This window comes from Palaemon carinicauda, chromosome 11, assembly GCF_036898095.1.
Source record: "Palaemon carinicauda isolate YSFRI2023 chromosome 11, ASM3689809v2, whole genome shotgun sequence".
Classification (NCBI taxonomy): Eukaryota; Metazoa; Arthropoda; class Malacostraca; order Decapoda; family Palaemonidae; genus Palaemon; species Palaemon carinicauda.
Window position 1 is genome coordinate 95,841,643 of NC_090735.1, and position 23,988 is coordinate 95,865,630.

General features: G+C 46.6%; 1 protein-coding gene across 1 annotated transcript in view; it reads left to right on the top strand.

Annotated features, from left to right (window-relative positions):
* The window catches only part of LOC137649395 (sideroflexin-2-like), a 37,563-nt gene extending 20,512 nt beyond the window's left edge, over positions 1 to 17,051 (top strand). The window contains exon 5 of the mRNA XM_068382381.1: positions 16,827 to 17,051. Coding sequence (XP_068238482.1) covers positions 16,827 to 17,051 — 225 coding nt within the window. The remainder of the gene's footprint in view (positions 1 to 16,826) is intronic.
* Positions 17,052 to 23,988: the final 6,937 nt, after the last annotated feature.

Consider the following 23,988-nt stretch of genomic DNA (forward strand, 5'->3'; position numbering starts at 1 on the left):
AAGTGTTTTAATTCTTTCATCCTACCCTGTTTTGAGTATTGTTCTCCTGTCTGGTGTTCAGCTGCTGATTCTCATCTTAATTTGTTGGACAGAAACTTACGGTCTATTAAATTTCTTATTCCTGATCTAGATATTAATCTTTGGCACCGTCGTTCAATTAGTTCATTATGCATACACTATTACATAAGATTTTTCATAACTCTGACCCTCCTTTACACTCAGATCTCCCTGGACAATTCTATCCTGTTTGTAATACTAGGCAGGCAGTTAATTCTAATAGCCCGGCCTTCTCTATCATGAGGCTCAATACTACACAGTATTCTAGAAGTTTTATTCCAGCTGTTACTAAGTTGTGGAATGATCTTCCTAATCGGGTAGTTGAATCAGTAGAACTTCAAAAGTTCAAAGTTGGAGCAAATGTTTTTATGTTGACCAGGCTGACATGAGTCTTTATTGTTTATATAGGACATATCTGTTTTTGACGTTGTTAATAGTTTATATAGGACATATCTGTTTTGACGCTGTTACTGTTTTTAGAATGATAAATTGTTAATTTATTCTCATCATTTATTTATTTCCTTTCCTCACTGGGCTATTTTTCCCTGTTGGAGCCCTTGGGCTTATAGCATCTCGCTTTTCCAACTAGGGTTGCAGCTTGGCTAGTATTATTAATAATAATAGTAATAATGACCGTCGTTTCCAGGTCGCCTTGGAAAGGACCACCCCTGCTGTTCCCCCTCACTCCAGAATAGACCTACCCTCGAGGTCAAGGGGCTCTAACAGGATTCGTCGTTTGTTATCAGTGGGGCCTCCGTCACCACCGTTCCCCTTCATCGAGATTCAACATGCGCTGCAGCCGTGCCTCACCTCCTCTAGGTCCTTCACCTCCCCGCTTTGCGAACCGGGCGAGGGCCCAGGCCTTGGATGGAAACCCCCCAAAATCATCTTTAGATCGAGGCACCTCGGATGAGTCCTCTTTCAGCCGTGTCATTGCCCTGTTGAGGAGTCAGGTTGGTCTTCCCATGTCCGCCCCTCCGCCCGGTGTGCAAGGCGACTCTGAAGTGGAGATGTTCCTGGGTACCCCACAGGAAAGCAAACTGCTCCTCTCTATTTCCTGGTCAAGACTGGTCTCCTGGGCTTACACAAACCTAGACAAAGTGGTTTCTGGCCCTAAGAACTCACTCAGAGCACACAGCTCCCTCAATTTTCTTCCTCCCTCGAAGGTCCGCCACAGGTGATTCCACTCCCTGTAGGCCGTCTTGTCGCGACACCTTCCAGTTAAGTATAACCTTGTGGAGTTGGCCCCCGCTGTTGCAGAGGACAAGCTGTTATCAAGGGGCTATCGTTCTTCGGTCAGGAGGCTTTCTCAATGGAGTCCGTGGCGAGGGCGGTCTCGCACATAGCTTTCCGGTTGAACATCTGAATAGGGACCATCTCAGCTTTCACTAGCTGCCACATCGAGACGGATGTCGAGAGGGACCAGGTGCGGGAGTTGTTGCAGTCAGGGGGTAAGGCAGTCGGCTTTCTCTCTGGCCAGGCCCTCTCTCAGTGGGCAAACTGGATCCTGCGCCGAGGAGACTCCATCCTGATCTGGCTCCCCAAGAAGATTCCAGATAGGGAAGCCCGTCTTCTCAGGAACTCTCCTGTGTCGGGAGAGTCCCTCTTCCCAGAGGACCTAGTTGCCGACACTCTCGAGAAGTGGTGTAGGACTAACCAAGATGCCTTTCTTCACAGAGCCACCATCAGGAAGCTGGCCGGCTCTCGCCCCAGAGACTCCCACCCTAGGCCGCCGTTCCGGTCCCAGCCTGGTCAGCTTCAGCTAGACCTTCGATGAGTGGATGGATGTCAGTAACACAGCCCTCCTCAAGGGCCCCCTCTGCTGTCACCTCCTCCTGCGCCAGACCCTTCATCAGCCGCAGACCCCGCCAAGGCCGTTTCTCCAGGATGAGATAGGCAAAGAGGCTCCCTGTCCCGTCAGGTTCCATGAGTTGGGGGTTGCCTTGCACAGAGGTGTTGAAACTGGGCAAAACACGGGGCCAACCACTGGAAGGTTCAAGTCCTGAGGAAAGGCTACCATAACCCCTTCAAGGGCGACTTTCCATCAGGGGGCGGGATGCCCCCTCCCTCCAGCTGAAGGACCAGCTACGGAGGAGAGCACTGGAGGAGGAGGTGGAGGAGATCCTGCTAAAGAGGGCCCTACAAAAGGTGGACTGGGAGTTGCTAGGCTTTGTTAGTCACCTCTTCTTAGTGGAGAAGGCCACGGGGAGCTGGAGGCCAGCGATAAACCTATACACCCTCAATGCGTTCATCCACAAGACATCCTTCAGAATGGAGACAGCCCGGACTGTCATGGCAGCCATCAGAGAAACGGATTACATGCTGTCCCTTGATCTGAAGGATTCCTATTTCCAGGTCCCGGTACACCCAGCCAGCAGGAAGTTCCTCCGAGTCAAGTGGGGGAACGATATCCTCCAGTTCCAGACCCTCTGCTTCGGGGTCTACAGCACCGCAGGTTTTCACCAGTCTTCACCCTGATCTCCCAGTGGCCTCACAAGAGGGGCATCAGACTCCTATGGTACCTGGACGATTGGTTGTTTCTTTCCTCCTCAAGGAAAGTCTTGAAACAGAGGGACGAGCTCCTGCTGTTCTGTGAGGAGCTGGGCTAGGTTTCAATTGGGAGAAATCTCAGATGTCCCTGTCAACAAGAATGATGTACATGGGAATGGAAATATGTACGGTGGAAGCCAGGAAATATCTCGACCGCCTGGACAAGGTCGCTGCACCGTTCCTGAGGGGTGATGCAAAACCCTTAGTGGATTGGCAGAGACTAATGGGGCACCTAGTGTCCCTGGAAATGCTGGTGCTGCTTGGCAGGCTCAAGATCCCCCCCCAGTCCAGTGGTACCTGAAGTCCAAGGAAGGCTCAACCAACAAGTTCCCCCCATCCCAGTCAATCAGGGAGGCACTCCTGTGGTGGACGGACGGGGCCAACAACCAGAAAGGTGTTTCACTGCGGGACACTCCTCTGGAGCTGCTCCTGTTTACGGACGCTTCCAAGGAGGGATGGGGAGCACACCTACTCCAGGAGACCTGGTTGGGAACCTGGACCCCCAATGAGAAGCTCTCCACATCAACGAGCTGGAATTTCGGGCGGTCCAGAGCCTAATACAGGGGAGGGCGGTAGCCCTCTGATAAATAGGTGGGGCTCCCACACCCTAGATCTATTTGCTAGAAGACTCAATGCCAAGCTCCCTGTGTTCTGTTCTCCGGTGCCAGACCTGACAGTAGTCATGGAGAAATTCCTTCCAGCACCCCTGAGATGGCCTGGACACCTATGCCTTTCCCCCTTCAGTCGGCTCTGTCAAGTCTTGAACAGGTTGATGGAAGCAAAACAAGCAAAGTTCATCCTGGTGGCTCCATGGTGGCTGGACAGGGAGTGGTTTCTTGATCTGCTGGAACTAGCGAGCGAAGAACCATGGCCCCTCCCTCTCAGGGAAGACCTCCTGAGGCAGCTCCACTTCAAATAGTTTCACAATGGGCTGGAAAACCTCTCCCTTCACTGGTGGAGGTTATCCAGCGTATCCTGAATCAGGAGAGCTTCTCCCGGAGGGCAGCGTCACAGATGATGGGCTATCTGAGGGCGTTTTCAACAGCCATTTACCAAGTTCCCAGCGGTGAAGGGGTTCCGAGTAGCGTTGGGCCAAGTATTTGCCCTCAAAAGGTTGAATTTAGGAGCATCAAGGCAACTGACCATGCTCATCAGGAGCTTCGAGCAGGCCTGTCCCCTACAGCTCCTGAAGCCCACATAGTGGGACCTATCCAGGGTTTTGGAGTTCCCCCTTTCAAGCCAATCAAGGATGTCCTGGACAGAGACCTAACATTGAAGACTGTGTTCCTTCTGGCCCTCGCCCCGGCCAAAAGGGTGAACGAGATACGCGGTCTATATTACGAGATTTCTTACAAAAGTGGCTGGAAGGAGGTGACATTCAAGTTTTTCCCATCCTTTGTAGCTAAGACTCAGAACCCTGCGGTAGTTGATCCCCGGTTCCAGGAGTTTTCGGTCCCTTGCATTCTTAAATCGGACCTTGAAAAAGACCTGCTTCTGTGCCCTAATTGAGTCCTGAGGAAGTACCTGACTAGAACAGCTAGGTTGACGCCTGCTATCAAGAGCCTGTTTGTCTCCACTGGCAAGACTAAGAAACCAGTGTCAAAGAATACAGTGTCGTTCTGGAGAAGAGAATCAGGTGGCCTTATGGGGTGGCAGGAGTCGACCCTCCCAAATCTACGAAGCCCCATGAAATTCGGAGAATTGGAACCTCTGGTCTTTTCCAAAAACATGGCAGTCTGTCAGGTACTGAAAGCAGGAGTCTGGAAACGCCAGTCTACAATCACGTCACACTATCTGCGGCACTGCACAGTCAGGTCACTCTGTCTTCAAAATCGGCTCCATCGTGGCTGCACAACGGATTTAACCACAACTGGAACCCTTGTGCTCTGTGCTGAATGGTAGAGTGGTAGCGTGTCATATTCCCTATCACCTTTGGCCTCTTCAAGCCCTTCTGCGGAATACCTGACAAAGCATCAGACAAGAATGGTGAGTTTTAAATATTAAACTTAGCCGGTGAATATATAATAGCTGACGTCTCCGACGGCTCGACAGAATTCAAAAACTCGCGAGCGATCGCCATGAAGGTAGCGGGTGTGCCCACCAGCGCCGACTATCGGCCAGATACCGCATATACATGTAAACAGCTCCAGTTCTTCTCTGTCGGTTTCATCGACAAGTCGATTCCACTCGCTATTATAACCTCGAGTTTTCTACCGAATTGGTAAAGTACTTGGTTTTGGTTTTATTGCTTTCGCCGTGTTGGATTATTCAATACTATCCTCAAAAGAAATGCTTTTGAAAGGAGAGTAAAAGTGTTTTGCCCTTGCTCTTTTATCTCTGGTTTTTTCCATAGAGTAAAGATGGCCGACCCTTCCCTTAGTGTACGGAAGTGTGTTTTAGGCTTTTAGCAATTATCTTATCACGTTATAAATTGTTGTTGTTAATTATAGATTTTCCTCTATATATTTTATATCTCACCCGCCTTTATTAAGCCTCTTCGATTAGCTTTCCATTTATACTAAACATCAAGATAAATTTTATGTTTTGTTTATATGCGGCCTTACGTATTCCTCCCCTAGTCCGAGAGTAGGCGGTCCTAACTTGGAAACCGAAGTTAAACAACGTTGAGCCCATTCAACTTTTATTTTCGTTAAGTTTAAATCATTTGCTCTGTAAGAGTTATGAAATGAATATTTTTTAGTAGATATTTTATGAAAGATTTTCTTTGAATAGTCTTCGTGCTGTTTCAAAGATGAACTAACGTTTGGTTTATTTATGCTACGCAGTTTGCACTCTATCGTTATGATAGAGAAAGAGAGAATCACGGTTTCACTTTGCAGTAAGAGTAAATCGATTTTGACGTTTTGTTCATTCTTCTTTCAAACTGAAGCGTTTTAAATACTAATTTAAAGGAACTTGTTAATTTTCAATTTCTTAGTCCTTTCAGTTTTTTCCTTTGGTCAAATAACCTGTTTATTGACGAAGGGTGAGTGGGCATTTCTCTTCTGTGTGAAATCAAGAGAGAGAGAGAGAGAGACGGAGAGAGAGAGAGGAAGAGAGAACGTTCCGATCTTTATTCTCGTCCCAAGCGAGTAACGTTCTCGATTCAGTTTTTTACTCTCGTCCCAAGTCTCTGTACGGGGAGAAAGGCTAAAACGTTTTTAGTTTTTATTCTCGTCCCAAGGCACTATACGGTGAGAGATTGAAAACGTAGTCTTTAATGAACTAGTGTTTAGTCTCCTCCCCAGTCACTAATCCTTTTAACTTTATATATTTCCGTTTTATTCAATATATATGTTTACTGATTTTTGCTTGTACTAATGTGCTTACATTATACGACTCATTTCGCAATTATAACCTTTTGATGTAGGGGAGAATTGCGTGCTTCAGGTAGAAATCAGTTTTATTCATGCCTAATGTGAAATTTTTGAAAAATACGATTTCAGTGAAGTAAGTGCAAAAACAGAAAATCGTAGTGATAAAGTGATAATTGCGCAAAGTGTTTTTTAGTGTTGCGACCGAGGGTTCGTCTGTTCGTGCTTGTCGTTCACCTAGTCCGAGACCTCTTTCAGGGTCCCATGCTACCAGGGAGAAGTAATGTCGTAGGACTTATGGGGACAAGAGGCTTTAACCAACGAACAAACGATCCCTCTATGGTATCGGGCGTGTCTAGCAAGATCGTCCCTACCATAAGACGAGCGAGGCTGTTTTTTCTCCTCGTCATCCGAAGGCTTCTCGCAAAAGAAACCTTGGAGCAAAGTTTCTAGTCCCTTAAAGCGGAAGTCAGTCCCTTCAGGACAGGTCCAGCGTCCTGGCTGTAGCCATGGGGACAGCTCTGACCCTTTGCAGTCGTCGGAAGACGGTTCGCCTATCAAACGCAAGCATAACATGGGGTCCAAGGGTCGCGGTAAAGGCAATGTTTTGCCAACACAGGCGTTACCGTCGTCTCGACCCGTTCCGACTCCTGTTGATCCTAAATGGGTTGTCCTGCAGGACATGCAGACTAAGCTTGCCTCCCTTATGGAGAAGTATGACGTTGAGCAGGTTCACGATGAACCTTCGCTTTCGAGTCGCCGTTACACTAAACGAGACTCTGGCCGTCAGCCGCCTAAATGAGCATTTACTCGTCCTTTTGACGTTATGAAACGTGATGTCGGTAGTTTGTCACGTCAGTCACGTGACTTGGATCCTCACTCGCTGCAGTCCTGTGTTGACTTTCAGCCGCTGCCGCAGCCTCGTGTTGACGTTCAGTCGCTGCCGCAGTCTCGTGTTGACGTTCAGGACGTTCGCCAACCAGCTCAGTTGCCTTGTTTTGACGTTGACGTCAAGCACCGCAGTTAAGAGTTGTTTTAACTGCTCTATCTAGGCAGTCAAGGCAGTCTCGACTTGACGTCGAGCGTCCTCCCGTACCTGTTGTTGTTGCTGGTCAGTCCTCTAAGCAGTTACATGACGTAGCGTCCTTGACTGCTACTGTTGCTCCTTTGCGTGTGGACTCTGCTTGTCAAGCATTGCCACCACGGCAGGTCTCTCCCTTGCTTGAGATTCGGCAATTGTCGGACGAGGTTCCTTCAGATGAGGAAGTTGCTGATCCCCCTCCTACTGATATTCCCTTGGGGACTTTGTCAGACGGAGAGGAGCCTAAAGCTGCTGAGCCCTCTATGGACTTTAAATAAATCATGCTGATTTTTAAGGATCTTTGTCCGGACCATTTTGTAACTGCTGCTCCTCGTTCGCCTAAACGTCTGAGTTTACACTAGGCCTAGCTACTTCGAAGCCGTTGTTTTCTAAGCTAGTGCTCTCTCGCTCTTCTAAGAGAGCTTTACGTTTGCTAGGCGACTGGTTGATCACCAGGAGGAGTTTGGGGGAGACAGCCTTTGCTTTCCCTCCTTTTAAACTGGCTTATAGAGCGAGCGTCTGGTATGACACGGGAGAAGTTCTCGGCTTGGGAGTTCCTGCCTCTGCCCAGAGAGACTTCTCAAGCCTCATAGACTCTCCCCGGCGCCTGACCATGAGACGCTCCAAGATTTTATGGTCGGCTTCAGAGCTAGACCATCTCCTGTTAGGAGTTTTTCGAGCGTTTGAAGTTTTGCTGTACAATTATGTCATGCATGAACAAGGCTATCAGGGATGGCTCCAATGATCTGACAGCCACGTTCTCTGCAGGAACAAGACTATCAGGGATGGCTCCAATGATCTGGCAGCCACGTTCACTGCAGGAGTACTTAAGATGTAAGTGCGCTCAATGTGTTCATTGTCAAGACTACCAAGCTGTCTTGACAGCATTAAGGGAAGGCGACTGGATGGTCTCTCTCGACCTTCAGGATGCATACTTCCACATCCCGATTCATCCAAACTTTCAACTACATCTGAGGTTTGTGGACGGGAAAGTAATGTACCACTGTCGAGCACTGTACTCCGACCTCATTCCTGCTCCTCTTGTTTTTACAAGGCCCTTGCAAAATGTAGCAAACTTTCTACATTTTTTGAGGATTCAGAGCCTCCCTTTATTTTGACGACTGGCTAATCAGGGCGTCGTCATTATATCGCTGTCTGGAGAGCCTCTAATGGACATTAGACCTAACCAAGGAGCTAGGTCTCATAGTGAACGTAGAGAAGTCGTAACTTACAGTATCCCATCCCAGACTATTCTTTTTTTGGGAATGGAGATACAGTGTCTGATTTTTCGGCCCTTTTCGTCTCCCGCAAGAATGGAACAAGCTCTGTTAAAAGTCCTTCACTTGCAAGAGAAAAACAGTTGCTCTGTAAGAGTTTGAACTAGCCTCGTGGGAACTCTTTCATCGCTGGAGTAGTTTATCTCTCTGGGGAGACTCAACCTATGCCCTTTCCTATTTCACCTAAAGCATTGGAACAAGGAGAAGGGCTTAGTGAGTATCTCTTTCCCAATCTCCAATTCAGTCTAGACATGTCTGACTTGGTGGGACAGCAACATCAGACTTCGAGAAGGTCTTTCTCTTGCGATCAAGAACCCAAACCATGTGTTGTTTTCAGATGCATCGGATTTGGGTTAAGGAGCTCCACTGGACAGTCTGGAAGGCTCGGGTCTTTGATCCACGGATCAGAAGGAACTCCATTTAAGGCAGTAACATCTCTCCTTTGGCGAGATTTGTGCAGAAATGAATGTCTTGGCGGACGGCCTCAGCAGAAGAGGACAAGTCATCTCCATGGAGTGGACGTTGCATAAGACTGTGTGCGAGAAGCTATGGATGACATGGGGTCTACCCACCATAGATCTTTTTGCTACTCTCTCTGACAAAGAGGCTCTCGACTTACTGCTTTCCAGTTCCAGATCCAGAGGCAGCTCACAAAGACGCTTTCCTGCTGGACTGGTTTCACCTGGACGTTTATGCCTTTCCACCTTTCAAGATCCTAGACAAGGTGCTGCAGAAGTTCACCTCTCACGAAGGGACCAGGTTGACATTGGTTGCTCCACTCTGGCCCGCGAGAGAGTGGGTCACAGAGGTACTTCAATGGCTGGTAGACGTTCCAAGGAGTCTACCTTTAAGGATGGATCTCTTACGGCAGCCCCACGTAAGGAGTCTTCATCAAAGCCTCCCCGCGCTTCGTCTGACTGCCTTCAGACTATCGAAAGACTCTCAAGAGCTTGAGGATTTTCGAAGGAGGCAGCCGGAGCGATTGCGAGAGCTAGGAGAGCATCTACCATCAAGGTCTATCAGTCGAAGTGGGAAGTCTTTAGAGACTGGTGCAAGTCATCATCCATTTCCTCTTCCAGTACCTCTGTAGCCCAAATTGCAAACTTTCTCCTACATCTGAGAAATGTTCGCTCCCTCTCAGCGCCCACTATTAAGGGCTACAGGAGCATGTTGGCGTCTGTGTTCACACATAGAGGCTTAGATCTGTCCAATAATAAAGATCTCCAAGATCTCCTTAAGTCCTTCGAGACCTCTAAGGAGCGTCGTATGGCAACTCTTGGATGGAACTTAGACGTGGTCCTAAGGTTCCTAATGTCCGACAGGTTTGAGCCATTACATTCAGCCTCCCTGAAGGATCTCACCCTCAAGACGCTTTTCTTAGTGTGCTTGGCTTCGGCTAAAAGGGTCAGTGAGATCCATGCCTTCAGTAGGAACATCGGCTTTTCTACAGATAAAGCCACATGTTCACTTCAGCTTGGTTTTCTTGGCCAAAAATGAACTGCCTTCTCGTCCTTGGCATAAGTCATTTGATATACCTTGCCTGTCAGAGATCGTAGGCAACGAACTTGAAAGAGTGCAGTTAGAGCTCTGAAGTTTTATTTAGCTCGGACTAAATCCTTACGAGGTGGATCTGAGGCCTTGTGGTGCTCAGTTAAGAAGCCTTCATTGCCTATGTCAAAGAATGCTTTGTCATATTTTATTAGATTTTTAATCCGAGAGGCTCATTCTCACTTGAGTGAAAAAGATCGTTGCTTGCTTAAGGTTAAGACGCACGAAGTAAGAGCTATAGCAACTTCCGTGGCCTTTAAGCAAAACAGATCTCTGCGAAGTATTATGGACGCGACCGTTTGGAGAAGCAAGTCGGTATTCGTGTCATTTTACTTAAAAGATGTCCAGACTCTTTATGAGGACTGCTACACACTGGGTCCATTCGTTGCAGCGAGTGCAGTAGTGGGTAAGGGTTCTACCACTACATTCCCTTAATTCCAATATCCTTTTAATCTTCTCTTGAAATGTTTTTAATTGGGTTGTACGGAAGGCTAAGAAGCCTTTCGCATCCTTTTTGATTTGGCGGGTGGTCAAATGTCATTTCTTGAGAGCGCCCAGATTAAGGGTTTTGATGAGGTCCTGTTGTATGAGTTGTCGCCCTGGATACTTCAGCTCCTGGGAGTCTTTCAGCATCCTAAGAGGATGGCTGGGCTTCGTGAGGAAAGCGGACTAACAAGGCAGAGTAATCGTTAGAGTCAGCTTCCTTACCAGGTACCTATATTTATTTGGGTTTTGTTATGATATAACTGTCAAAAACTCTAAGCATATACGCCGTAAACTGTATTAATACTGGTCTCTACCCACCACCATGGGTGTGAATCAGCTATTATATATTCACCGGCTAAGTTTAATATTTAAAAATGATATTTTGATTATAAGATAAATTTTTGAATATACTTACCCGGTGAATATATAAATTAAAGGCCCCCCCTTCCTCCCCGATAGAGACCCAGCAGGATGAGAAGAACTGGAGCTGTTTACATGTATATGCGGTATCTGGCCGATAGTCGGCGCTGGTGGGCACACCTGCTACCTTCATGGCGATCGCTCGCGAGTTTTTGAATTCTGTCGAGCCGTCGGAGACGTCAGCTAGTATATATTCACCGGGTAAGTATATTCAAAAATTTATTTTATAATCAAAATATCATTTTTACGAGCCTTGTCTGCATACCTGTAGGGGAAGTGTTCTTGTTGGTGGGTAATATCTTATTGTTTCCGTTGGCCTCCTTAGTCCTTTCTCCCCCTTGCCACCTGCTTCCCATTCCCACCTCCTAAGTATGATTCTCCTAAGGAAGTTCTGAGTGAGTACAGTATATCGCAACAAAATGAATACTGTAACAAATTTTAAGTAATTTGTATTTTTCCTACCTATACATACCTACGAGAAACTTACATTTCACTGCCCGCCCATCCGTCCCCTCATGGGTCATGGGTGTAAGTTCAGATTATTTCTTCTTCAGATTCTTACTGGCGATTACTGTATGCTCAGCCTTGACCCGGACTAGGTAAGTGTAGGGATTGTGGATACTGCCAGATGTATGATATAGAGGGTGGGGAGAACTTGGGAAGCCTAATGGAAAATTGTGGTCGGTACGGGACTAACGCCCCAGATCTCCTTAGGAAGTTCCTCGTAAGTATAGCTAGAAAGTACAAATTACTTAAAATTTGGTATATTTTCTTTCTTTTCCCTCAGATTTGATCTTCTTTATGGACACATCATACCCAGAGGGATACCTCGCCTGCAGTCATTTTGATATTATTAAAAATAATGATTTTGATGTTATTAACAATAAGGATTTAGATATTAACAATAATAATTTTGATAATTACTACAGTATAATATTAGTAATTATAATTTTGGGCTGATCCAGATCAGCAATGCCACATTAACCTCCTAACAATGAAGGTAGCTTTTCTGATTCTTCATCACTTCCAACATCTCTTGTTAGTGTTGAGGAGCGACAACACCCCCCATACAGGGCTGCCGGACTCTCCACACTAGGCAACTCCACAACACTGATTCAAGAATCAGTGTTTCAGTGAGTCGGCAACATCAAGCGCTGAACTCCACTGAGCCTCCTAGTCCCATAGCATCCACACTTTCATAGACTTTACAGTGATTGTAATTATTATATAGATATCACGGGGAAAATAAATAATAAAACACTCATATTAATTATTTATTACTTTTTATTACATTTTAATCGACATACATCATCTCTTTACAAAGTGTGGAATTTATTAACACTGAATTTCCACATTCCACACTTGATGAAGATGTGGAGCAGATTAGCCGTATCGATGACGTCACTTCCACGTTTCGGCACCCCTGCCCCCATAATGCCTTATTCAAACAAAGGAAGGTGCTTTCCCATAACAGCTCTTGTCATCTAGCTGTTGAGATTCTGTGATGGGCTGAGGACAATCAAATTTTATTTTCAGCCCGGCCCATTCCAGGCAATAACATCTGCAGACAAACTGAACAGAAAGACTCAGATAGTCGATTCCGAACGGTCCTTGGTTCTCCGGATAGCGACCAAAGTTCTGGCTTTATGAGGTTTGCCTCTTTAGACCTGCTTGCCATATCTTTCGATCACAAACTTCTTTTATACTGATCCTCAACAAAGTAAGATCGTCGTCCAACTTATCTGTGTCATTAATAGCTCCTCTATAGCTTCACGTGGAATGGTTTTCAGACCTCCTCCTACTGACAAATGAAGTTTCAAGGGAGTCACCTCTCTTACACAACCCTTTGCATCAGCCACATATTTAGATATACCACAAGGCAGTTGCATCTATATGACTTCATGCCTGGAGGGTATCCAGCTTCTCCTTACTCAGAGAAGTTTTTTCACCCAGTGACAATAAAGAGGTCTAGATACCTCAGTATGTCCTCTATTGCAGTCTTCTAAGGCAAAGTGAACATTCTTCCTTGAGTAGTGTTGTAGAAGGGGTGTCTCTGTTAAGTGCCTTTATATCCCTCTCTGAAGAGTTTTATTATATCCTTGAGAGGAAGAAATGTATCCAGTCTCAGCGGTAAAAGCTATCGCTCATCTTTAAGCCAGTTTTTTAGGCTGAAAGGAGTCCTTTCCGTCTTTGGCGAATTATCAATGCTCATACGAAGTTTTGAACAAAATTGCCCTCAGTTGGCAGCGAGTCTTCTACCTTGGAACGTGACCTAAGTCTCCGTTCCCTGAAAGGATCTCCTTATAAGCTGTTGAGTCGAGCATCAGATGCTGATTTGGCCATCAAGTGATCTACCTTCTTCCCCAAACCATTATTATTATTATTATTATTATTATTATTATTATCAAAAGGTACAACCCTAGATGGAAAAGCAAGATGCTATACTGTACAGTGAGCCCTCGCTACTTCGCGGTTCGACCATCGCAGATTCACCACTTCGCGGATATTTTTCATAACGCATGTATATACAAATATTGCGGATTTTCTGGAAATTTCGAAAATACCGCGATGTGACCGATGGTGCGAGATTGGAGAAAGTAAGGAAAATTGAATCATGATTGATTTTCAATATAAATGAAACTTTGAGGAGCAACAAAGATATCATTTGTTAGAGAGAAAGAGAGAGGTAAGGAATGGGAGGTAGTGAAAAGTAGCCCAAAGAGAGAGAGTGGGAGGTAGTGAAAAGTAGCCCAAAGAGAGAGAGAGAGAGAAAGAGAGAGAGAGAGAGAGAGAGAGAGAGAGAGAGAGAGAGAGAGTTGTTTTAAATGTAACAAACAAAAAATTTTTATAGGTTATAACACATTGGTGCTTATGTATATCAACTGTATACTGTAGACGGTTTGAATAAGTTAAGAAATGGTTTAAACGATACTTTGTTGGTGTATTCGTACACTCTCAGGAGCGGCAGCTAGACATCAGCTGATCTAATCACAGCCAAAAGTAAAACAAAAAGAAGTCAACAATACTCGATTTTTAAAACACACCCGAAATTTAAGAACAAAAGTACACGCTTTCTTAATGTGCAATTAACTATTTAAAGAGTAGCAATTTTCTAGAATAAAATGAAGTTTCCCAAAAAATACTGGTTTGCTGATGAAATCGGATGCCGTATTTTTAGCAACGATTGAAATGGATGTAAACTCGGCCTAATTTTTTCGTTTCGTATTTAATTGACACTAAGAAAACTAATTTTAGTTTCTTCATCTATATGTAAGTATTGTATAACACGAAGAGAGAGAGAGAGAGAGAGAGAGAGAGAGAGAGAGAGAGAGAGAGAGAATGAATCAGCTGTTGTAATGGAATGCCGTGTTTTTGTTTCGTGAGAATTTCATCGCCACGACTATAATAACTACCTACTGTATTGAAATTTACAGTATTATACAGACTACTGTAATATGATAAAGTAAAATATTTGTAATAACCTATTTTATATGAAATGGGGCTATTTTTTTGTTTAAAATTTACATTTACGTACGTAAAACAATCTCTCTCTCTCTCTCTCTCTCTCTCTCTCTCTCTCTCTCTCTCTCTCTCTCTCTCTCTCTCTCTCTCTCTCTCTCTCTCTCTCTCTCTCTCTCTCTCTCTCTCGTAAATTGTTTTCCTGCTTTGCTACGTATGTATGATTTTATATAGATACGGTAAATAATATTTGTAATAACATATTTTCTAAAAGCTTTTACTGTAATATCATTATTTATCACTTTCATCATGCGCTTTAAATGCCTTCGTTTGTCTACTGAGCGTACTTTATGACGTCGTCGTTTCAGGCGGCGTCATAAAGAAAAACATTTCATTTGGAAGTCCTAAGAAAAATTAAGTAAAACATTGGTAATAACAAAATCAACATACTGTATTGAATAATCAATATAATCGATGCAAAAACTAACCCATACACAGATGTGTAAATACCTTTGTTTCTTCATTATGATCAGAGATAAACGTAAACAAAACATTGGTTGCCATTTTTTATTTTGCTTTTTGGCGTGTTTAGGAAACGCATGATATAAAATCACCTTTAATATTTGTGACTGTTTTAGTTTAGGGTACTGTAGTACATGCATTAAGTGTTCTGTACATTAAAGGGTAGTTTGTTAACAGTACTACGTACAAGGGAAGGTTTTAAAAGTCTGAATATACATGTTAAATAAATAGGTAAATATGGTGTCACTACTTCGCGGATTTTCACCTATCGCGGTCGGGTCTGGAACCTATCTACCGCGATAAACGAGGGTTCACTGTAAACCCAAAGGCTCCAACAGAGAAAAACAGCCTAGTGCAGGAAGGAAACAAGGAAATGAATACATTAGAAGAAAAGTAATACAATTAAAATAGAATATTTTAAGATTAATAACAACAGTGAATTAGATGTTCAGCAAGTTGCATGGACTCATCTTTGACATTGTCCACTCTGTGGGAAGGCGGCAGCTTACATTCAGTTTCGTCTTTAATTTTGTTGCTGAAGTTTAAAATCCGTCTACAGCAGTCCCTAGGTTTAGACCTTCCGAATTAAGAGTCTATGGGAGGTAATGGATGACACGGATTCACTGCTACCAAGTCCTTTGAGGGTGCTAAGGTGCTACCTCAAGCATACAAGACAAGCTTGCCCACAACATCAGCTGCTTGTCAGCATGGGTAGGGTTAAGAGGAGGGTTTCGAGGAGCAAACTCCTCCTTGTTTCTGGCATGTCATTGATCATGGTCTCTCTCCTTTCTCCATTCATCAAGAGCAAAGCGACGGTCCAGTGCTCATGACGTCAGGGGTATAAACACGTCACTAGCATTCAGTAGGAACCTCTCTGCGTTGCAGGTATTTCTAACAGGTGTATGGATGTGTCAGACAACTTGCTTTGCCCATTATCTGTAAGACGTGATACACAGGTACCTGGATTTGCTCTCTCTAGGCCCTCTGGTGACTGCTTAGCAAGTGGTTGCCTTCTTTAGCTCCTTATAGGACATTTAACAGTCAGTCAAAGGCAGGGATTTCACTTTTAGTCTGGGGTGAAGTTAAAGAAATAACCTACCATTTCTTTTCTTCATCTTTCCTCTTTGGGTACAACATTCGAGGCCTAGCAAGCTAGCTTCCATCGACTGTAGTAAAACCCCATTTGTGAAGTTGCCTACATATTTCTAATTTTCCACATTCTTACATATTCCATCATGTCCCTAATATCTTAGGGAGGGGGAGTGGGGTATTTTAGGTTTCAGTGCGTATGATGTCAAACCGAAGGTTCTGCAGACCTAGACATATTCACAGAGTGCTCCCTCACTAACTGACCATTACTGCACAGGTTGTCATTCTCTCTGGTATTAAGATCAACAGGTTTACGAGGTGTCAGAGTCCCCATTTTAAGCTTCCTTAAGCTCGTATGTGGCAATCCCAGGGCAAGTTTTTTGCTAGTTGATCAGACTTCCACCCACCTTTGGGCGAGTCTCCTGAGTAAACGAACAAGGATTTGTATTCATGTTGGAACAAATGACAAATGTGGAAGTAATTTGTGTTATTCTTTACTACAAACTTGAGTTCTTTACACATAATTGTCCTGCCATCACCTGCCCCCAGTAAGTCCTGCTTGCAATAAAAAAGGAGTCAAACAAGTGAGTGTGTAGATGGTTGGAGTACACTCCCACAAACCCCCCCCCCCCCCCTTCTCCCTGCTTCTGGAGGCAGCTTGGCTGCCGCCTCATTCAAAGTCTTGTGGCCAAAACACCAGCTCGCTATGAGCAGGTTTTATATTGTTGGGAAAAATGCAAATCACTTCCAAATTTGTCGTGAATTTTATATTACCAATTATTTGGTTCAATTGGTATTTTATATTAAAATTACAAGACATGAAATTTTAAGTCTAGGATTTTCACAAGTTATCTAAAATTGTAAAAACTTTTATTGATTTTTTTTTTTTTTTCACAAAATTTATTATGAGTGGATATTGTTACAACACATAGAATAAGCAAGAGTAGGAGTTCTTTTCACAATCTTATCCTGTCGATGGAAAAATTTATTTCAAGTTTTCATTTGTCTTGTCTTTTCACACAGGTGGCTGCTGTTAAAGGTATTAGCCAAGTGGTAACATCGAGAATTGTTATGGCAGCACCAGGGATGACAATACTACCAGTTGTTATGGAGCGTTTAGAAAAACAAGCTTGGCTTATCAAGAATCCTCGGCTCAATGCCCCTTTTCAGACACTAGCCTGTGGAGTTTTATTAACGGCCATGGTTCCAGTTGCATGCTCCTTATTCAACCAGACATGGTATGTATAGTCTCAGATCTGATTATGATATTGGGAGATAATTAAGACTGTTGATCATCATTAAAACCACTATATGTATTGAATGTTGCCTAAATTTGTTTTGTATTGAGACTACTTTATGCCTATACAGTATACTTAACCCTCTGCTATAGTATGTTATTACTATCGCACATACAGTACTTGAAAAGCTGCCCAACTATCTTTATCAAGCCGTAAATGACTGTTGTAGCGCACCTTAGTTGGTCGAGAAATTCAAATATTATGGGGTTCATCAGTGAGAAGATTCACTCGGTGATTGGTCAAGACATGAGTAATTCATTTAGTGATTGGGCAAAACATCACGGATGATCTGAGTGCTGATTGGAGTGGCCGCCATGTTGTTAAGACGTCACAGGCTATCTGAGCACTGATTGGTCAAAGTGATATCATCTTTTCCTTGTCACAAGTTTTCACATTCAGTGGTTGTTCTCTGTGTAGGCCAGCGATAGCCGCGATCATTTTCTGTTGCATATCATTCCATAATGGTCAGTTCCCCCCCCCCTCCCATGTCTTCCTACCATTGGAGAACACAATGTGGCTAACCGGAAAGGGAAATAAAGAAGTGGAAGAAATTAACTTATGCTCAGAAATTTGGTAATAGTGAAACTAATAGATGGTGGTGAGACCAAGAGAAGTGTCGGAAAGGAATTTAGGATAAACTTGTCCACAGTACGAGGAATTTACCGAAAGCATAAGTAGGCCTACATCAAGAATCACATGAAGATTGCATCAGCCAAGGCAGCCTCCATAGCCTTGCAAATCCTTGATCAGGTGCTTCTAAAGACAGAACAATTGCTGGTAAGATATTTAGATCAGCAGATGCGAAGGAACCAAGTTGTCGAAACGTGAGGTCATGGACACTGCAAGAGAGATTTATGCAGGTTTTGGCATGCAAGATGAGGGTCAACAGCTTCCAAAAAATCAAAATTTTCTATTACTATTTCTATCATTATTATTATTCCTTCTGGCCCTCATGTTGGATGTAGGGCTCTCGATTCAAGCGTATGGATCAGGTTGTGAGAAAAGTGAAGAAGAGCGTAATGAGTTCTGGAATGAATTAACTAGGTGTGTAGAAGGACTGGGTAGAAGGAATTATATAGTTTTCATGGGTGACTTAAATGCTGGAGTGGAAGCTTGAGAGGTAGAAGGTGTCATTGTGAAGTATGGTGTACCAGGGGAAAATGAGAATGGTGAGAGGTTGGTAGATAGTGTGTTGAGCAAGAGATGGTGATAAGTTCTAGCTTTTTAAAAGAAAGATAAAAACAAGTATACATGGGTAAGAGTGGCAAATGGGAGAGTGGTAGAAAGGGCTTTAATGGATTAGGTGTTGATAATTAGAAGAATGTTTGGAAGATTGAAAGACGTGCACGTGTTTAATGGTATGGCTAACGGTATGTCTAATCATTTTTTGGTGGAAGGAAAATTAGTAGTAGGAAAAGAGTTTGGGGAATGTAGAAGGGAGCTAGTGAGGGTTGAAGAGTTAATAAAACCTGAGGTAAAAAGTGAAAATCAAGAAAGGTTGAAAATGGCATATGACAGTGAAAGAGAGAAACTGATAATAAGGAGTGGAAGTTAGTAAAAGAAAATTTTGTTGGGATTGCAAGTGATGTGTGTTGCAAGAAGATTGTTGGAGGCAGCATGAGGAAGGGTAGTGAGTGGTGGAATGAAGGAGTGAAGATAGAAGTGGAAGAGAAAAAGAGGGCATTTGAAGAAAGGTTGCTGATTAATAGTGTGGAGAAGTATGAAAAATGTAGAGAGGAAAATGTGGAAGTAAGGCGCAAGGTAACTGAGGCAAAGGCGGCGGCTTACCTGAGATTTGGTTAGGGATTGGTTCGTTCATATGAAGAGAATAAGAAGGAGGTTTGGAAAGAAGTGAAGAGAGTAAGGAAGGGTGTTTTGAGAATTGAAGAGAAAGTGAAAGTTGGAAATTGAAGGTTGTCAAAAGGAGAGGAGGCAAGGAAAAGGTGGGTGTAATATTTTGAAAGTTTACTGAATGTTGAGGATAATAGGGAGGCAGATATAATTGCTGTTGCAGGTGTTGAGGTGCCAGTGATGGGATATGAGAATGAGAGAGAGATTACAAGAGAGGAAGTGAGGAGAACACTAGATGAAACAAGAGTAGGAAAAGCATGTGGTGTGGATGGTGTGAGAACCGAGATGTTAAAGGAAGGGGGTGTGACTACTTGAATGGATGGTGAGATTGTTTAACGTATGATTTATGCTGTCGATGGTACCAGTAGATTGGCTTTGTGCATGTATTGTACCACTATATAAGGGTAAGGGAGATGTGCATGATTTTTGTAATTCAAGGGATATTAGTTTGTTGAGTGTGGTTGGAAATATGTATGGTAGAGTACTGATTAATAGAATTAAGGATAAAACAGAGAATGCAATCTTAGAAGTACGGGGTAGATTTAGAAGAGATAGGGGATGTATGAATCAGATTTTTACAAGAAGACATATGCAAGAAATATTTAGCAAAAGGTAAGGAGGGGTATGTTGCGTTTATGGATCTGGAGAAAGTGTATGATAGAGTTGATAGGAAATCGATGTGGAATGTGATGAGGTTATATGGAATTGGTGGAAGGTTGTTGCAAGCAGTGAAAAGTTTCTACAAAGGTAGTAAAGTGTGTTTGTTCCGTAACCGAAATACAAACCTCGCTATTTACAAAGGGTATTACTTTTAGCGCAGCTGAAATGACGAGCCAATAGTTTTTAACGAGGGTTAATTACCTCCGCGCTAGTTAGCGGGGGGTGGGGAAGGGTAGCTTGCGACCCCTCCCCCCTCCACACACCGGTGATTTGCTTCACTTCACTTTTGGCTCGGCGGTGATCAGACGTGTCTGCTCATCGCCTTCGTGACAGCCTTTAATTTTCTGCTTTTTCTTTTCAGCGTGTGTGATTGGTTGGAAGTTGACCTTCAGTTATTTTCTTTACTATGCGTACATGCCCTGGAGTTGCCAGCCGTCCTTGTGGGACTTTCATGTCGGATGTTATTACGGATCCACACACCCTCTGCCCTCAATGTCGGGGCCGACGGTGCGACCAGGATAACATGTGCCGTGAGTGCAGGGAGTGGTCTGCCTCCCAGTGGGAGAGGTTTGGCCGTCGGCGTAAGAAGAAGTCCAAGAGAGACCGTTCTCCTCCGGGGTTAGCCTTGAAGGAGGAAGGTTCTCGGGACTCTTCTTCCGCCGCCCAAACCTCCTCCGAAGCTCCCCCTCGTCCGCCTCCTAAGGAGAGTCGTCCGAGTGGGAGCGCAGGCCCTTGTTCTGTTTCCCTACCTTCGGTGGGGGGAGAGGGCGTCGCCTCCCATAGCGAGGCGGTTCCCTCTCCTCCTCCGGGGGAGGTTATTGATAATAATGCCTTATCCAGTGATGATCTTTTACAGATTTGGTCGTCCCTATGGCTTAAGGGCTTGCCCTCCAGGGTCGCTCTTACTGACCTTGTCTCGTTAGGGGCCGCTGTTAAACAGTCGCCGGTGGTAGCGGAGGTAGACCCTCTGTCTATTGTCGACGTCGTGGTGACAGAGGCCTCCGACGTGGCTGGGCCTTCCGCCGCAGGTGCTGTTGCTGGTGATGGTGCTCAAGGCTCTCCTCCTCCTTCCGTGCATACTTTGAAGGGGGAAGTGAGTCCTTCGGTCTCGACTGCTGCCCAGCTTCCTTCTGAGGGAAGTGTTTTGACGGAGACTCCCCTTCGGAGGACCGATGGTCCCGACGATCTCCCCCGAGGCCGCCTCCGCCGTAAGGCTCACCGCCCTCTACGCCACAAGGGCCTCCCTTCCCCTTACAGGGGGACTAAGAGGCGCCTTTTTGGGTCTTCGTCCTCCGGGGGGGGACTCTCCTCGTCAGCCTCAACCGACTGCTCCGCCCTCCTTGAACCTCTCTGCAGACCGCTCACCATCTCCTGCCGGATCTTCGCCTTCTGGAGAACTCGTCACCCGACGGGCAACGGTCCCTTCGGGGCTAAGGGATTCTTCCCTTACGCGAGCAGTGCTAACGCACATGCGTTCTCCTGCTCGCCAGCACTCTCCTGCTCGCCAGCGCTCACCTGTTCGCCAGCGATCTCCTGCTCGCCAGCGCTCTCCTGCTCGCCAGCGCTCACCTGTTCGCCAGCGATCTCCTGCTCGCCAAGACTCTCCTGCTCGCCGACGCTCACCTGCTCGTCGGCTCTCTCCTGATGTTCGCCCCCCTCGCCAGCGCTCTCCTGCTCGTCAGCTCTCTTCCGAGCGTCAGCGCTCATTTGAGGACCATCGCCCTGCGGTCTCTGACCACCCTTTAGTTCCTGCTGAACTCCCTGCTCACCATCTGCCTGGTCCTGTGGCTACGCAACATCGTGCTGCGCGTGTGTCAGAAACACATGTTCACCAACGCGCCAGCGATCTTCCCGTTCCTGCTCGTGAACGCTCTGCACCAGCTGTCCTCTCACAGGACACGCGTCGACCTTCTGCTCGCCAGCGATCACCAGCTCGCCAGCGATCACCTACACGCCAGCTATTACCTCCTCGCCAGCGTTCACCTGCTTGCCAGCGCGCACAGGCGATCTTAGTATCGCCTATTCAACAGCGACAATGAACGCACCGACGTTCGCCAACGCTCCTGAAAGAACATGGTTTGCCAGCTTCTAGCTCGCCATCGCGCGATCGCCCGCCTGCACATGCCGCCCGCCATTGCACGATCGCCCTCCTGCGCATGCTGCTCGCCATTGCACGACCCTGCTCGATCGCCCGCTTACGCATGCTGCTCCTCATCGCACAACCCTGAACGATCGCCCTCCTGCGGATGCTGATCACCATCGCACCCCATCACGTGATCATTCACCTGCGCATGCTGCTCGCCATCGCACAATCCTGAACGATCGCCCGCTTACGCATGCTGCTCCTCATCGCACAACCCTGAACGATCGCCCTCCTGCAGATGCTGATCACCATCGCACCCTATCACGCGATCATTCACCTGCGCATGCTGCTCGCCATCGCTTACCATTACGCGGTCATTCACCTGCGCATGCTGCTCACCATCGCACACCAGTGCATCGACATACCACATCGCGACATCGCCAGCGATCTTCCTCACCTACGCGGCAGCACGATCCCTCCCCGTCGCGCCAACGCTTGCGTTCGCTGCCTCGGACACGTGTTCATTCACCTGCCCACTACGCGCCCACTCGCCTGCGCGCCCGCGCGATCGCTCGCCTGCGCGCCCGCACGATTATCCACCTGCGCGCCCGCGCGACCGCTCGCCTGTGCGCCCGCGTGATTATCCACCTGCGCGCCCGCGCGATCGCTCGCCCGCACTTCCGCGCGACCATTCGCCTTCGCGCGACCATTCGCCCTCGCGCGACCATCGTTTGCGGCGAATTCCACAGCCGGTGGTAGCAGCAGGGACGCGTGCTCCTAGACGGCACTCGGGATCACCTCCATCCAAGCACAGGTTGGTAGTGCAGGACGAAGACAGGTCAGTACAGCATTCTTCCCCACCTTCTTTTCAGGCAGGTACCGTCGTGTCTACTCCAAAGGATCGCCCGATCCCTTTCTCTTTAGCGAGGATTTCGGACTCTGTGTCCTTGGAGCAGCAGACTTGGTTTGGTCCGCTGGCATGGGCGTTAGTGAGGGTTATGAAACCAGCACTCGCCGGCCAGAGTGACAAACCAGTGGCTGTCTCTCCTACGCTGAAGAGAAAGAGAGGAGTGGACTTCGTGGTGACTTCCCCTAGGGCGAAGTTGGTTCCCAAGAGGTCGGTCTCGAAGGTCCCTTCTCCTGCACGAGTACTCTCTCCTTCTCCCGTGGACGAGGCCTTTCCGTCCTCAGGTGAGTCCAGTGGGGCGGTAGTCTTCCCCTCGGCACCAGGGGGAGAGACTTCGCTTCAGGCAGGAGAATCGTCTCGTGAGGAAGGGGCCCCTCGAACCTCGTTGTTGAGATCCTGTATCCCTCCCAGGAGGGAACCCAAGGATTCCAAGACCGTCCCTAAATCCTCTGCAAGGATTCGTCAGGAACCCACGACTACCCAGGGGAATGTCCACGTGTCACCCCAGGAAGAGATTCCTGGGGCAGGAGACTTAGCTGCCAGCCCGCAGGGAGGAGAACAGCAAGAGTCCGAACATGCCTTCTGGCAGGTCCTAAGCCTGATAAGGACACTTAACAGACTTACGGATCCAGTCATCGCCCCCCGTGAAGGCAAAGACACGATTCTGGATGAAGTGTTTGACGACGTTCGGAAGGCCCCTAAGACCAGTGCAGCTCTGCCTTGGTCTCGGGGGCTGAAGAGTGCCAGAGCTAGGGCCAACGCTCAGCTCGCACTTCTTGCCTCCTCCAGTCGTTCCACTGCCGGGAACAAGCTTGTCCCTCCTCCTCGCCTTCAGCAGAGGAGGTATTTCGAGATCCTGGGTGAGCACAACCTCGCTCTTCCTCTCCATCACTCTGTGGAGGAGCTGGCGAAGGGAGTTCCCCTGGAGAAACTCTCTGCCCGGCAGGTGTCGTTCTCGGCGGCGGAGATCCTTAACCACGAGAAGGTCGCTAAGTGTGCCATGCAGGCCACTTCGTGGCTAGACTTCTGGCTAGGATCTCTGGGCATCCTATTGCGATCGGAGGACTTGTCCAAGGAGACCAATAGGAAGGCCCTAGAGACCTTCTTGCTCTCGGGCACCCGCTCCATCGAGTTTTTGGCGCACCAGGTTACCACCCTGTGGGCCAACTCGGTGTTGAAGCGTCGCGATGCTGTGTCCGAGAGATTCCATCCGAAGGTCCCCGCCGTGGATGTGTGTAGGCTCCGACATGCTTCCCTTCTGGGGGAGAGCCTGTTTGAGCCTCAAGACTTGGAGCGAACGGCTGAGAGGTGGAGGAAATCCAGCACGGACTCCCTCCTCCACAGGGCCCTTACAACTCGGCCCTATAAGCCTCCAGCCCCGCCACA